General features: G+C 42.5%; 1 protein-coding gene across 1 annotated transcript in view; it reads left to right on the forward strand.

Annotated features, from left to right (window-relative positions):
- TBX2 (T-box 2) overlaps positions 1-6,972 on the forward strand; it is a 43,122-nt gene extending 36,150 nt beyond the window's left edge. Inside the window, exon 7 of the mRNA XM_015826922.1 lies at positions 6,447-6,972. Coding sequence (XP_015682408.1) covers positions 6,447-6,929 — 483 coding nt within the window. The 3' untranslated portion in view covers positions 6,930-6,972. The remainder of the gene's footprint in view (positions 1-6,446) is intronic.
- The last annotated feature ends 7,187 nt before the right edge of the window (positions 6,973-14,159 follow it).

A 14,159-nucleotide genomic window follows, 5' to 3' on the forward strand; every position in this document is an offset into this window, starting at 1 on the left:
ACATTCAATTGTTGGAAAAGGCGCTACCATATATTAACTCGGCTTTTCCCTGACAACCAACGGAAGGAGATATCAGCAGAAATGGCCGGGAGATGTAAAATCAGATTATTTTCAACATTTCCTCTCCTGCCTATACAGAAGGCCATGTTATCTAGATCAGGGATCCCCAACCGTGGCGACTTTAAGACTTGTGGACTTCAACTCCCAGAATTCTGGGAGTTGAAGTCCACAAATCTTAAAGTCGCCACGGTTGGGGACCCTTGATCTAAATATTCTGATTTGGAACAGGAGAAGAGCATCTTGATCTAAATATTCTGATTTGGAACAGGAGAAGAGCATGCAAAGGTGCAATATTCCAATGCTTCTTTTAATTTCCCAGAGTTCCCAATACATAAGGATTTTTTTTAAAAAAAAAAGCACCTGGAGTTTTATCTGTTCGGTTTAATTGTATTGCTCTTTTTATCCTGAAGTTGTTGCTGTCTCATATCTGTAGATAAAGTTATTTCAAGAAAGGGCAATTAATTTTCCCAAGGAATCATAGGAGAAACACGGACTGTTGTGGAGGACTGAAACAATAGGACCAACACACTGCAGGTCGTCCTCAATCTACAACAGTTCATTTAGTGACTGTTCCAAGTTACAATGGCACTGAAAAAAGTGACATGACCATTTTTCACAGTTACGACCTTTCCAGCATTCCCATGGTCATGTGATCAAAATACAGACACTTGGCAACTGACTCGTATTTATGACGGTTGCAGTGTCCCGGGGTCACGTGATCCCCTTTTGTGACCTTCTGACCAGCAAAGTCAATGGGGGAAGCCAGATTCACTTAACAACCGTGTAACTAACTTATCAACTGCAGCAATCCACTTAACAACTGTGGCAAGAAAGGTCGTAAAGTGGGGCAAAACTCACTTAACAAATGTCTCACTTAACAACATAAATTTTGGGCTCTATTGTGGTCGTAAGTCAAGGACTAGCTGTACTGTGAAGATGCGTAGACCTGCATGCACACACATATTTAAATTGAAAAAAAAAATAGGTAGCGGTCATCTTCAAAATAAAAGCAATGTTGCGTCTATGGCCTACACCAGTGATGGCAAACCTTTTAGAGACCGATTGCCCAAACTGCAACACAAAACGCACTTATGCATCGTCAGGTGCCAGGTGGCCATTGGGTGGGTGTGGCCCATTGGGTGGGTGTGGCCCATTGGGTGGGCGTGGCTGCAATGGTAAGGGCAGACTGGGTGGGACTAAAAAGTTCAATCAATCAATTCCAACTTTGCAAGATCTTTTTTTTCCCCACAAGAAGCTGAAATTGACTGATTGATTGAACCTTTTTTTTTTCACATGGCGGCAGAGGTCTAAAGCGAAAAGGTTTTATAAAACCCAGCTGAAGGCCTAGGACTGGGGTGACAGCACGCGTGCACACAGAGAGGGCTCTGAGTGCCACTTCTGGCACCCGTGCCATAGGTTCGCCACCACTGGCCTACACTTATTCACATTTGATTTTTAATTTCAATTGATCTCACTCTGGCTGGACAGGAAAAGCCAAAGGAACAGATGCGGTCTGGTGGGGAGGGGGGCATGAAATGCCCAGGTATTGTTTTACGTGCCTGTCTTAAGTGCTTATTGAGAGATTGCATAAATAGTTTTCCAAATTAAGATGGCATTTCTGTGCATGTTTACCTGGAGAAAACAATGAATTAGGTTTGTCTTTGACGAGACATTGTTGAATGAAAAATGTTCATCAGGGTCCAGTCCAAGCCGGGAACAAACAAAATGGAGACTGCTTTAGAAAGAAGGTTGCAGTTTATTGACGAGGAGAGCCAGACAGAAAGATGGCTCTGGGAAAGCTGACCACATGTTGCTGGGAGTGGTGGGTTTTTATATCTTCTTGGGCTGTTTAGGTTGTTTCCTGTTCCTGTTTGAGGCTTTGTATTTCCTGTGTCATGTACTTTGACCTGGGTCTGAGTGTGCCCTTTTGGTATTGGTGGGTTAATCCTATTATGTTTCCTGTCCTTAGAGTTTGGGTGGGGGTATGTAGATTTTAGGGGCCTTTTTCTCCCTAATCTCATCAGCTTCTAGCTTCCTGGCTCCAATCTTTCTGAAAGGATTATCACATCTGTATTTCTAAAAGCTGGCCTCTGTCTAGTTTCTGCTTGGGGGGGAGAGGGGCTGGGGCTTTTTTCTGGGTGCTGGTTTCTGTCTTTTTTAAAGATTTTCTCCATTATTCCTTTGGGGAAATACATTCTGCCTTTCTAATATGCCCCAAAATATTTCTTTCTCTGGTTTCTCCCCACAACATATTTCTATAAATATGTTTTTCTGTGATTGCAGAATTTTTTCCTGCGTTTGCAGCAGAACAAGTTCCTTTAAAAAAACATTAAGACTCTTATTTAGGTGTATTTTGCGTTTTTTTCAAAAAATTCATGTTTTTTTCTTTTTTTATCTTGTGAGAATCTGGTTGCATTGATGTCTTCTACAAAATCGTGACAATTTGACCGTGTTTTGCCTAAGCCCACCCACCTATTTACCTCAAAAGGCTGCTGTATTTCCGAGCAGGCCTCACTTCTGAACAGAATACTCAAAATATTGTCTTGTGAAATAAAACGCGGGTTGCCCTGATAAATTATTTGGGCAGGTAGGGTGGAAAACAGCCAAGCAACATGATTTCATTTTCTAGCAGGAAGAACAATCCAATTTAATTACAGTGTTCTAGTCCATATGACGAAGGAGAGAAAGAGAGAGAGAGAGAGAAAGAAGTTGAGTCACTCTTCCAATTAAGCATACGTTATAAAAGGCAATCTATAAATGATTTTATTTAAGGGCAGTCCTTGACCTATGACTAAAATTGAGCCCAACATTTCTTTTGCTAAGCAAGACACTGGCTAGGTGAGTTGTCCTACTTTATGAACGTTTGTGCCACAGTTGTTAAGCAAGTCACTTTAGTTGTTAAATGAATCATGCAGTTAAGGAAATCTGCCTTCCCTGACAGATTTTGGCTGGCAAGATTGTGAATAGCTATCAATTAGACTAGGGGTCTTCAAACTTGGCCCTTTTATGACTTGTGGACTTCAACTCCCAGAATTCCTCAGCCAGGCGTGCACGCCTGGCTGAGGAATTCTGGGAGTTGAAGTCCACAAGTCATAAAAAGGCCAAGTTTGAAGACCGCATACTGGCTGAGGAATTCTGGGAGTTGAAGTCCACAAGTCGTAAAAGGGCCAGGTTTGAAGACCCCTAAATTAGACAGTTGTAAATGTGACTATTGTAAATGTGTGATTGTTGCCAAGGATCACGTGACCACAAGATCATTGTGACAGACATAAATACGAGGACTGGTCAAAACTTACTTTTTTGTCGTAACTTCAAACTTCAAGTATGCCTTAAGTTGAAAATTTTTCTCCAATGCAAATTTTTTGTAAGTCTTCTAAAAAAGTGGTGGAGTTATATTCTGCAAGTGACTTTCTTAAGATAGATCGTCAGGATCGCTTCACCCACCTCCCAAGAATTTACCAATTAAAATGCAATCTTCAGATGCTGGCTGAGGAATTCTGGGAGTTGAAGTCCACCCATCTTAAAATGGCTGAGGTTGAGAAACGAGAATTTAAATCTACCGTCTTTGACACCAGGGGGAAAAAAAATCTCTCCTGTTTTCCAAGATTTGAAATCCAGATGTATTTTTCTGTTCATCTTGGTACAGGTCGTCCTCAACGTACGACCACAACTGAGCCAAAATTTCTGTTCTTAAGCGAGACAGTTGTTAAGTGAGAACAACTCACAGAATTTTGAACTCTAAGTCGAAAAAAGTTGAGGTTGCTGCTTTTAGTTTTCGTAGCCGGACGGCGTTTCCTTTGCTGATATTTTACGTCGCATTTAAAATTTATAATCCTGATTTTTTTTTTAATGTAGCTGTTTTCTTTTATGGGTCACAGCCAAGCCGCTAAGGACTGGGCAGGATATACAGTTACTAAGCAAATAAATTGACGAAGGGTTTGATGTGGGTGGGAAACTGCCTCCAGTATTTATGGGAATAGAGTGGGGAATGTTTTACTGGATTCACATGAAACCCAGCTGTAATTGCTCACAACTGCTGTGCAAATGAAGAAAGCAATTGCTGGTCTGACACCTTTGCACTTCTCCTGATTTTCTAGGACCAGGGAAAAAAAATTAAATACATGGGAATAAGTGCAGAGGTAGTCCTTGATGTAAAAAAGATGCTGAGACTCTCTAGAAAGAGTGCAGAGAAGAGCAACAAAGATGATTAGGGGACTGGAGGCTAAAACATATAAGGAACGGTTGCTGGAATTGGATATGTCTGGTTTAATGGAGAGAAGGACGAGGGGGGACATGATAGCAGTCTTCCAGTATCTATGGGGCTACCCCAAAGAAGAGGGAGTCAGGCTATTCTCCAAAGCGTCTGAAGGCAGGATAAGAAGCAACAGATGGAAACTGTCCAATGTTGTTGTTGTTGTTGTTGTTATTATTATTGTTATTATTATTATTATTATTATTTATATAAGTGATTAGTATAAGCACCAGAGGGCAGGACAAGAAACAATGGAGGGAAACTAAGCAAAGAGAGAAGCAACCTAGAACTAAGGAGAAACTTCCTCATAGTGAGGACAATTAACCAGTGGAACAGCTTGCCACTAGACATCATGGATGCTCCATCACTGGAGGAAGAAGAGACTGGGCAGTCACTTGTCTGAAATGGCATAGGGTCTCCTGCTTGAGCAGGGGGCTGGACTAGAAGACCTCCAAGGTCCCTTCCACCTCTATTCTGGTTGATTGATTGACTTATATAAGTCAGTTTTTTCATTGCCATTATAACGTTGAATGATTACTCAGCGAATTGTTGTAAGTCAAGGACTACCCATATACATTTATGTTAAAGTCCTCGGCTTACCACAGTTCACTTAGAGACTGTTCGAACTCACAACAGCACTGAAAAAAGCACTGGGTCACGTGATTCCCCTTTTGCAACCTTCTGACAAAGTCAGTGGGAAAGCCAGTTTCCTTTAACAAGCGTGCTACTAACTTCACAACTGCAGTGATTCACTTCACAACTGTGGCAAGAAAAGGTCGTAAAACGTGGCAAACCCCACACAACCACTGTCTTGTTTAGCAACAGAAATCTCGGACTCTGTTGTGGTCGTAAGACAAGGACTGCCTGTAATGTAAAGATGGATTGTCCATCTGAGATGGAGAAAAGAAAGGTTTTTCTGTGGACCGGAGGGTGTGTGGTTTTGTGTGCTGCCTGCATCTCGCAGATGGGACTTTGCTTGTTTGTGCAGACTGGTTGCTGGCATGCTGCAGCCCGGTACCGGTCCACGGACCAGGGGTTGAAGACCCCTGGTCTAAGCAACAGTCAGATAAGAGGCAGCTGACCCCCAAGAAGGAAAGGGATATGGCAAATGTTTGAGAAGGGACCCTGCCTAGATTTTTAGATTGTAAAAGTGAGAGGGGACAAAAGATCTACCTGCAAGATCCTGTGAATGTAATCTCACAATTAAGGACAGAACTACAGGGAGTCCTCGGCGTACGACTGCAAAGAAGCCCAACATTTCTGTTGTTCAGCGAGACCTTTGCTAAGCGGGTTTTGCTCCATTTTACGACCTTTCTTGTCACAGTGATTAAGTGAATCACTGCACTTGTTAAGTTAGTCACACAGTTGTTAAGTGAATCTGGCTTTCCCCATTGACTGCTTATCAGAAGGTTGCAAAAGGGGATCATATGGGAGACTGCAGCTGTCATCAGTGTGAGTCAGTTGCCGAGTGTCCGAATTTGGATTCTGTGGTTGTGCAGATGCTGCAACGGTCGTAAGTGTAAAAAACAGTCCCTTTTTTCAGTGCCGTTGTAGCAATAGCGCTTATACTTATATACTGCTTCACAGTGCTTTACAGCCCTCTCTAAGCGGTTTACAGAGTCAGCACCTTGCCCATTGCAATCTGGGTCCTCATTTTACCGACCACGGTAAGGATGGATGGAAGGCTGAGTCAGCCTTGAGCTAGTCAGGAGCGAACTCTTGGCAGTGGGCAGAGTTAGCCTGCAATTGCAATAGCACTTAGACTTATATACCGCTTCACAGTGCTTTTACAGCCCTCTCTAAGTGGTTTACAGAGTCAGCATCTTGCCTCCCCAACAATCTGGATCCTCATTTTACCGACCTCGGAAGGATGGAAGGCTGAGTCAGCCTTGAGCCAGTCAGGATCGAACTCCTGGCAGTGGGCAGAGTTTGCCTGCAATAGCAATAGCACTTATTAGACTTATATACCGCTTCACAGTGCTTTTACAGCCCTCTCTAAGCAGTTTACAGAGTCAGCATCTTGCCCCCAACGGTTGTAACTTCGAACGGTCACTAAACAAACTGCCGTAATTCGAGGAGTACTTGTACTATTCCCAGCTGATACCATTTTCCTTCTCTTCTTTTCTCCTTCCAGGGAATCCCACTGCCTGCCTTTGGTGGACTCTTTCCTTACCCGTACACTTACATGGCGGCTGCAGCCGCCGCCGCCTCTGCCATGCCGGTGACCAGCGCCACCACTGCCAGCTCGCTGTCCCGGAACCCCTTCCTGAGCAGCGCTCGAGCTCGCCCGCGTTTCAACCCCTACCAGATCCCGGTGGCCATTCCTCCCACCACCAGCCTCCTCACCACCGGGTTGCCTGCCAGTTTGAACGTCGGCTCGGAAGCCTCCAAGCCCGGGAGCAGTCGAGAATCCAGCCCTCTTTCGGATCTGCCCGTCCCGAAATCCAGCAGCCAGCGGGCATCTCTGTCTCCCAAGCCATCTTTGAAGGGTTCCATGAACGAGCTGCAGAACATCCAGAGACTGGTCAGCGGTTTGGAAACCCAAAGGGAAGTGTCCCCTAGTAGGAATTCCCCCAAGTCGACGGTTCACGGAAGCAGCCAACCCCCGAGAGCTTAGGGGGGTCCCCCGGGAAAGAGAGGTGTACAGCACATAGTATATAAATATTTATTTTTTAAGAAAAAGAGGAGAGGAGATTGAGATGGGTCGAAGGCTGTATAAGCATCAATAGCTCGGGCGTCCACTGAGATGGACAGGTAGGGCCAAGCAGAGGAGGCAGGAAAAGCATGCAGGAAGGCCGTTGCTGACCAGGTTTTCGAACTCATGCTGTGATCTCAACAGCCCACTGATATATACGTGTTTCCTGGCCCCCCCCCCCGGATCAAGCCGAAGAGGTCCGTTTTCATCCAAGTGCATCTCTAAAATGGCCGTCGGAGAGGAAGGTGACGTCCTAAGGTCACCTCCAACTCGTTTTGGAAAAACCCCTCGGCACTTCTTCTCCCTCTGAGAATTGAATTTTGAAACGTGGACGATGCCGTAGGACTCGGTCCTCCGACGCTAGGAAAACGGGGAAGATGCAAGCTTGTTTTTTTTTTTTTTTGCCAAGCTATAAATGTTAGCAAATTGGGTTTATATCAGCAAGAGGAGGCCGAGCCACGTTTTCCCAAGCTCTCTGCTCCCCGAGGTTTTGAAGGCCACCGAAAAGGAAAAAAGAAAAAAAAGCAAAATAAACATGAACGTCCCTCTCTCTTCCCCCCCCTCCCAGCTTTCAGAGTTGGTACAATCCACGTGTGGATCTTTTTCTTCGGGGTGGGGGGACGACTTTCTCTCTGCGTATCGAAAAAAAATTTGAAAAAAAAGGAAAAAAAAAAGAAAAGAAAAAGAAACATAATATTTATGGAATAAAACGGTAATTTCTGTAAATAAGCTATAACAAATCCCCGCCCCCCAAATATGCAAAAATTGGTATTAATTTATTTAGAGTTGTACATTGGAGTGTACATAATTAGAGTTTAACTCATGTTTGATTTCTTTTTTTTTTTTCTTTTTCATTTTACGTGAACGTGCATATATTGTAAATGAAGGTCTGTTTTCCGAGGTCCCTGGGGCGGGGTCAAATGCCAGGTAGGCGTGGCAAGGACTGTGCAGTCCAAGCCTCGCCCACTCTTCCAGCGATATCGAAGGGGCGGGGCTTGGAATGCAAGGGCGGAGCAACCATCTTGAATTTTTTTCGACCTGCTTGTTTAACCCTTTGTGAACGGAAGAAAAATTTTGTTCTGTATCTAAAAAAAAAAACAAGGAAAAAAAATTTATCCCGTGTGTTGGAAGACAATCATTATATTTAGATCCGGTTACAAAGGACCAGGAGACGATCAAATCCTTCAAAAGGAACTCAACAGGGAAAAATATGACTTTCTCCTTATATATAGTTCAAAGAACAACAATGAATAACGAATGAATGATTTAAAACAAAAAACAAAAAAACTTTTACAATGTGGGGTATTAACATAAAGAAAAAAAAAATCAGTACAGGAACCAACCTCAGGTTTTTATTTTTCACTCCAGAGTGGGGGAGGGAAAGACAGAACACCGGAAACCTTTAAAAGTATATGAAAATTTAAAATATCACATGGACGGTGTGCTATATATTGTTTTTTTTTTTTAATGGCATCGTTAGAAAATGTGCTGGTTATTCGGGTATCTTCTTGGTTCGATTTTTGGGATGAGTCCTCTCACAACTTTCAATAAAAAAAAATATTCAAATAATTTTCTTCCTCTTTGGTTTTTCCTCTCTCTCTCTCTTTTTTTTTTTTCCAACCTGGGACCTGGGAATGGATGGGTGGGGAGGGGGGGCAGTTTGAATCCTTCTGAGCCACAAGGTGGGGAACCTTTGAAATGGCAAGTCTTCAGGGAGGGTTTGGTTGTCCAGCCCCACACTTTTCTCCTGGCCAGGATGGACCACGTCATCTCTGCCATTCCCGAAGCCAGCATCTCTTCCTGGTTGAGCTGAAACATACCAAGTTGGATTGCAGTGGTGGTGCTGGTAGGTAATTTCGAAATCTGGATGTCACTGATTCTATGTCTGTCTGTCTGTCTGTCTGTCTGTCTGTCTGTCTGTCTGTCTGTCTGTCTGTCTCTAGCTAGCATCTACCTAGCTAGCATCTCTCTCTCTCTCTCTCTCTCTCTCTCATCTAACATTATCTATCTATCTATCTATCTATCTATCTATCTATCTATCTATCTATCTATCTATCTATCTATCTATCTATCTATCTATCTATCTATCTATCTATCTATCACACCTTAAAGGCTCAATTCTATCTATCTATCATCTATCTATCTATCTATCTATCTATCTATCTATCTATCTATCTATCTATCTATCTATCTATCTATCTATCTATCTATCTATCTATCTATCTATCTATCTATCTATCCTCCACCTACCCACATCTATCTATCTATCTATCTATCTATCTATCTATCTATCTATCTATCTATCTATCTATCTATCTATCTATCTATCTATCTATCTATCTCTTTCTCTTCCCTCTCTTTCATCCATATCTCTCTTTCTCATCTAACATACATCTATCTATTTATCCATCCATCCATCCATCCATCCATCCATCCATCCATCCATCCATCAATCATCTCTCTCTCTCTCTCTCTCTCTCTCTCTCTCTCTCTCTCTCTCTCTCTCTCTCTGTGTGTGTGTATTCACCTTCATTATTTTGTTGAATAACCCAAGGCTGCTAACATACAGTATCTAATACAGTGAGTTCCAGCCCCACCTTAGACATGGAAACCAGCTGGATGACTTTGATCCAATCACTAGGAGATGGTGAATTCTAGTCCCGCCTTAATTATGAAAGTCAGCTGGGTGACTTTGGGCCAATCACCAGGAGATGGTGAATTCTAGTCCCGCCTTAGGCATGAAAGCCGGTTGGGTGACGTTGGGCCAATCACTCTCTCTCAGCCCAACTCACCTCATAAGGTTGTTGTGAGGAAAACTTTGAACAATAGCTAAACAAACAGTTGTAAGTCAAGGATTCCCTGTATATCGTCTGTTGTTAGGAATCCCTTCCTCACTTTACAAAGACCCACGTTTGCCTCAGACTCCTCCTCCGAGCACGCTATCAGAAAGCATTCCCTTTTTTTACACATCAGGGAAATTGGAGACAACCGGTCAAGATTAAAATGATACAACAATAAGTAATAACCATAATCATACAGGTAGTCCTCAGCTTATGGCCACAATTGAGCCCAAACCAGCTGTTAAGTGTGTTTTGTTCCATTTTACGACTTTTCTTGCCGCAGTTGTTAAGTGAATCACTGTGGCTGTTAAATTAGTAACACGGTCATAAAGTGGATTTGGCTTCCCCATTGACTTGGCTTGTCAGAAGGTCGTAAAAGGAGATCACCCGACCCCGGGACATTGCAACCGTCATAAGTACATGCCAGTTGCCCAGCATCCGAATTTTGATCACATGAACACAAGGATGCTGCAACGGTCGTGGGTGAGAAAATGGGCACAAATCACGTTTTTCAGTGATGTTGTAACTTTGAAAGGTCACTAAGCCAATGGCTGTAAATTGAGGACTATCTGTGTCTGCTTTTATTTTTGTTTTAAAAAAGAAGCAAAACCCATCAATTCACATCTGGTCAGTTCGCAATGAAAACAGAATCGTCCTTCTGGAGCTTTTTTTTTTTTTTAAATAACTCCTTTCTAGACAACCCAAAGGTGCTTTTTCACATGCAATTGGACTTTCTTGTGTTTTTTTTTTGAAGACAACCAAGTCCACATTTTGGACAGGGAGGACCGCTGGTTTGAAAGAGGAGTCAAACACGTCAAAACTGAACAGCCCTCTCTCAACAGAGGGGTAGGGATACAATGTCATCTATCTACATCGTGGTCACCATGATGTAAAAAAGATGTTGAGACTCTGGAAAGAGTGCAGAGAAGAGCAACAAAGATGATTAGGGGACAGGAGGTTAAAACATACAAAGAACAGTTGCTGGAATTGGGTCTGTATAGTTTAATGAAGAGAAGGACGGGGGGGGGGCATGATAGCAGTGTTCCAGTATCTCAGGGGCTGCCACAAAGAAGAGGGAGTCAAGCTCTTCTCCAAAGTGCCTGAAGGCAGGACAAGAAGCAACGGATGGAAACTAATCAAGGAGAGAAGCAACCTAGAACTAAGGAGAAATTTCCTGACAGTGAGAACAACTAACCAGTGGAACGACCTGCCTCCAGAAGTGTGGGTGCTCCATAACTGGAAGTTTTTAAGAAGAGACTAGACAACCATTTGTTTGAAATGGTGTAGGGTCTCCTGCTTGGGTTGGACTAGAAGACCTCCAAGGTCCTTTCAACTCTGTTATTCTGTTCTGTTAATTCTGTCACACATGATCCTAGGCACTTACAGCAACCAGTCAAAAGAACACAATATTTCAATATTTTAAACCGGACAACGGGGACAGTGAGTTAATTGATACAGAACATTCCTGTCCTCGGCAATCTAAAAAATATAGGGTTATCAGTGCATGTAACATAGAGGTGTGTGTGGACAAGAATATCAACCTGGCTGTCAAGCAAAATCAAGCTTTTAATAGTGAGTGCCACACCAAGTGCACTAATCCAACAGGTGGTAAGAAAATAGGAGAACTCAGGCACCACACAGATTACGTAGAAAGTAAACACAGGGTTGGTCATAAAGGACTCAAATGTCTGTATACCAATGCACAGAGTATGAGCAACAAACGGTGAATTAGAAATTCAGGTAAATCACAGCAGATATGATATTGTTGCCATTACGGAAACTTGGTGGGATGAAACCCACAAATGGAACACACAGCTAGAGGGATTAAAATTATTTAAAAGAAACAAACCAAATAAAAGAGGAGGTAGAGTTGCTCTCTATATGAGAAATAACTACATCTTTACAGAAATAGAGCACAACAATGTTGAAAACTGTTTCGAATGCATTTGGGTCAATATAAAAGGGGGGGAAATGACATTGCCATAGGTGTATACTATTGGCCACCCAACCAAACAGAGGAAATAGATGAACTTTTTGCTAGTCAGTTAACTAAAGTATGTAGGAAGCACATCACAATAGTAATTGGGGACTTTAATTACCCTGACATCAATTGGGAGACAAACTGCACAAAGTGGAAGATCAGATTCCTGACAAACCTAGCAGACAACTTTGTCTCCCAAAAAGTAGAGAAGGGAACTAGGGGGTTAGCCATATTGGACCTAATTCTCACTAACAGAGATGAAATGATAGAAAGTGTTGAAGCCAAAGGAACCTTGGGAAGAAGTGATTATGCAATATTGGAATTCAACATTATGGAAGCACAAGCAATAGAACACGGTCAAACTAGAGTCTTGGACTTTAGAAGCGCTAATTTCAATAAACTTAGAGAGACCTTTGGAAGGATTCCATGGATGAGAATCCTCAAGAGGAAAACAATTCAAGAAGCTTGGGAAATTTTGAAAAGTGAGATAATAAAAGCCCAGTCTAGCACAATACCAACGAAGAAGAAAAATAGCAGCTCTCAAAAGAAATCAGCATGGCTGCATAAATTGAAAGACAAAAAGGACAAGTATAAAAAGTGGAAAGAGGGACACATAAGTAAGGCAGAATATCAACAAATAGCCCAAGCCTGCAAAGATGAAGTAAGAAAAGCCAAGGCTCAAAATGAAGTAAGGCTTGCAACAAAAGTCAACAACAACAACAACAACAACAACAACAACAACAACAACAACAACAATAATAATAATAATAATAATAATAAAAGCTTCTTTCAACATGTAAAAAACAAGAAAAAGGTTAAGGAAATGATTGGTCCATTAGTGGGAGAAAGTGGCAAGAAGGTGACAAGCAATAGGGAGAAAGCAGAACTATTTAACTTGTTTTTTGCATCCGTCTTTACACAAAGGGAAAAAACAGACCAACCTATCAAAAACAGTACCGTAAAAAGTGGATTAGAAATGCAAGTTAAGATAGGCAAGAAAATGGTAAGTGAGCACCTGTCCAGCCTAGACGAGTTCAAATCACCAGGGCCAGATGGATTACACCCCAAGGTTCTCAAGGAACTGGCAGATGTGATCTCAGAACCACTGAACTATATCTTTCAAAGATCCTGGAGCACTGGGGAACTACCAGAGGACTGGAAAAGAGCTGATGTAGTTCCCATCTTCAAAAAAGGGGGAAAAATGGATCCGGGAAACTACAGACCTATCAGCCTGACCTCGATACCTGGGAGGATTCTGGAAAAGATAATCAAGCAATGAATCAGCGAACACTTACAGGCAAACAAAGTCATTACCAAAAGCCAACATGGGTTTGTCAAAAACAGATCATGACAGATTATTGCATTCTTTGACCAAGTGACAAAATTAGTGGACCAGAGGAATGCTGTGGATATAATTTACTTGGACTTCAGTAAGGCATCTGATAAAGTAGATCACAACCTACTACTTGATAAGAGGGAAGTGTGTAGTGGGGTGCCCCAGGGCTCTGTTCTGGGCCCAGTGCTCTTCAACATGGTTTCGGGGTGGAGGATGGGGAGAGCCTTCTCTGTGGCAGCTCCTGCCCTCTGGAATGACCTACCCCCCGACCTACGTACAGTTGCGGACCTGCACCTTTTTCGCCGAGCCCTGAAGGCCCATCTATTCCGTGCGGCTGGCCTGGCGTAGTTTGATTATGTTTCAGTGGGGTTTTTTGTATGGGTGTGTTTTTAGAACAGGCCTATTATTTAATTCGATTTTAGAACAGAAACTATTTATTTATTATCGTGGTTTTTAGTATCGCCTGTTCACCGCCCTGAGTCCCGTAAGGGAGATAGGGTGGTATATAAATTTAATAAATAAATAAATAAATAAATAAATAAACATCTTCATCAATGATTTGGACGAGGGGATAGATGGGGAACTCATCAAATTTGCAGAATGACACCAAGCTGGCAGGAATAGCCAACACTCCAGAAGACAGGCTTAGGATACAGGAGGATCTGGACAGACTTGAACACTGGGCGCTATCTAACAAAATGAAATTCAATGGTGAAAAAAGTAAGGTTCTACATTTAGGCAAGAAAAATCAAATGCACAGGTATAGTATAGGTGGTACCTTGCTCAATAGTAGTAACTGTGAGAGGGATCTCGGAGTCCTACTGGACAATTGCCTAAGTATGAGCCAGCAGTGTGCTGCAGCTGCCAAAAAAGCCAACGCAGTGCTAGGCTGCATTAACAGAGGGACAGAATCAAGATCACATGAAGTGTTAATACAACTTTACAAGGCCTTGGTAAGGCCACACTTGGAATACTGCATCCAGTTTTGGTCACCA

The sequence above is a fragment of the Protobothrops mucrosquamatus genome, unplaced genomic scaffold, assembly GCF_001527695.2.
Source record: "Protobothrops mucrosquamatus isolate PMUCROS unplaced genomic scaffold, P.Mucros_1.0 scaffold3384, whole genome shotgun sequence".
NCBI classification, from domain to species: Eukaryota; Metazoa; Chordata; class Lepidosauria; order Squamata; family Viperidae; genus Protobothrops; species Protobothrops mucrosquamatus.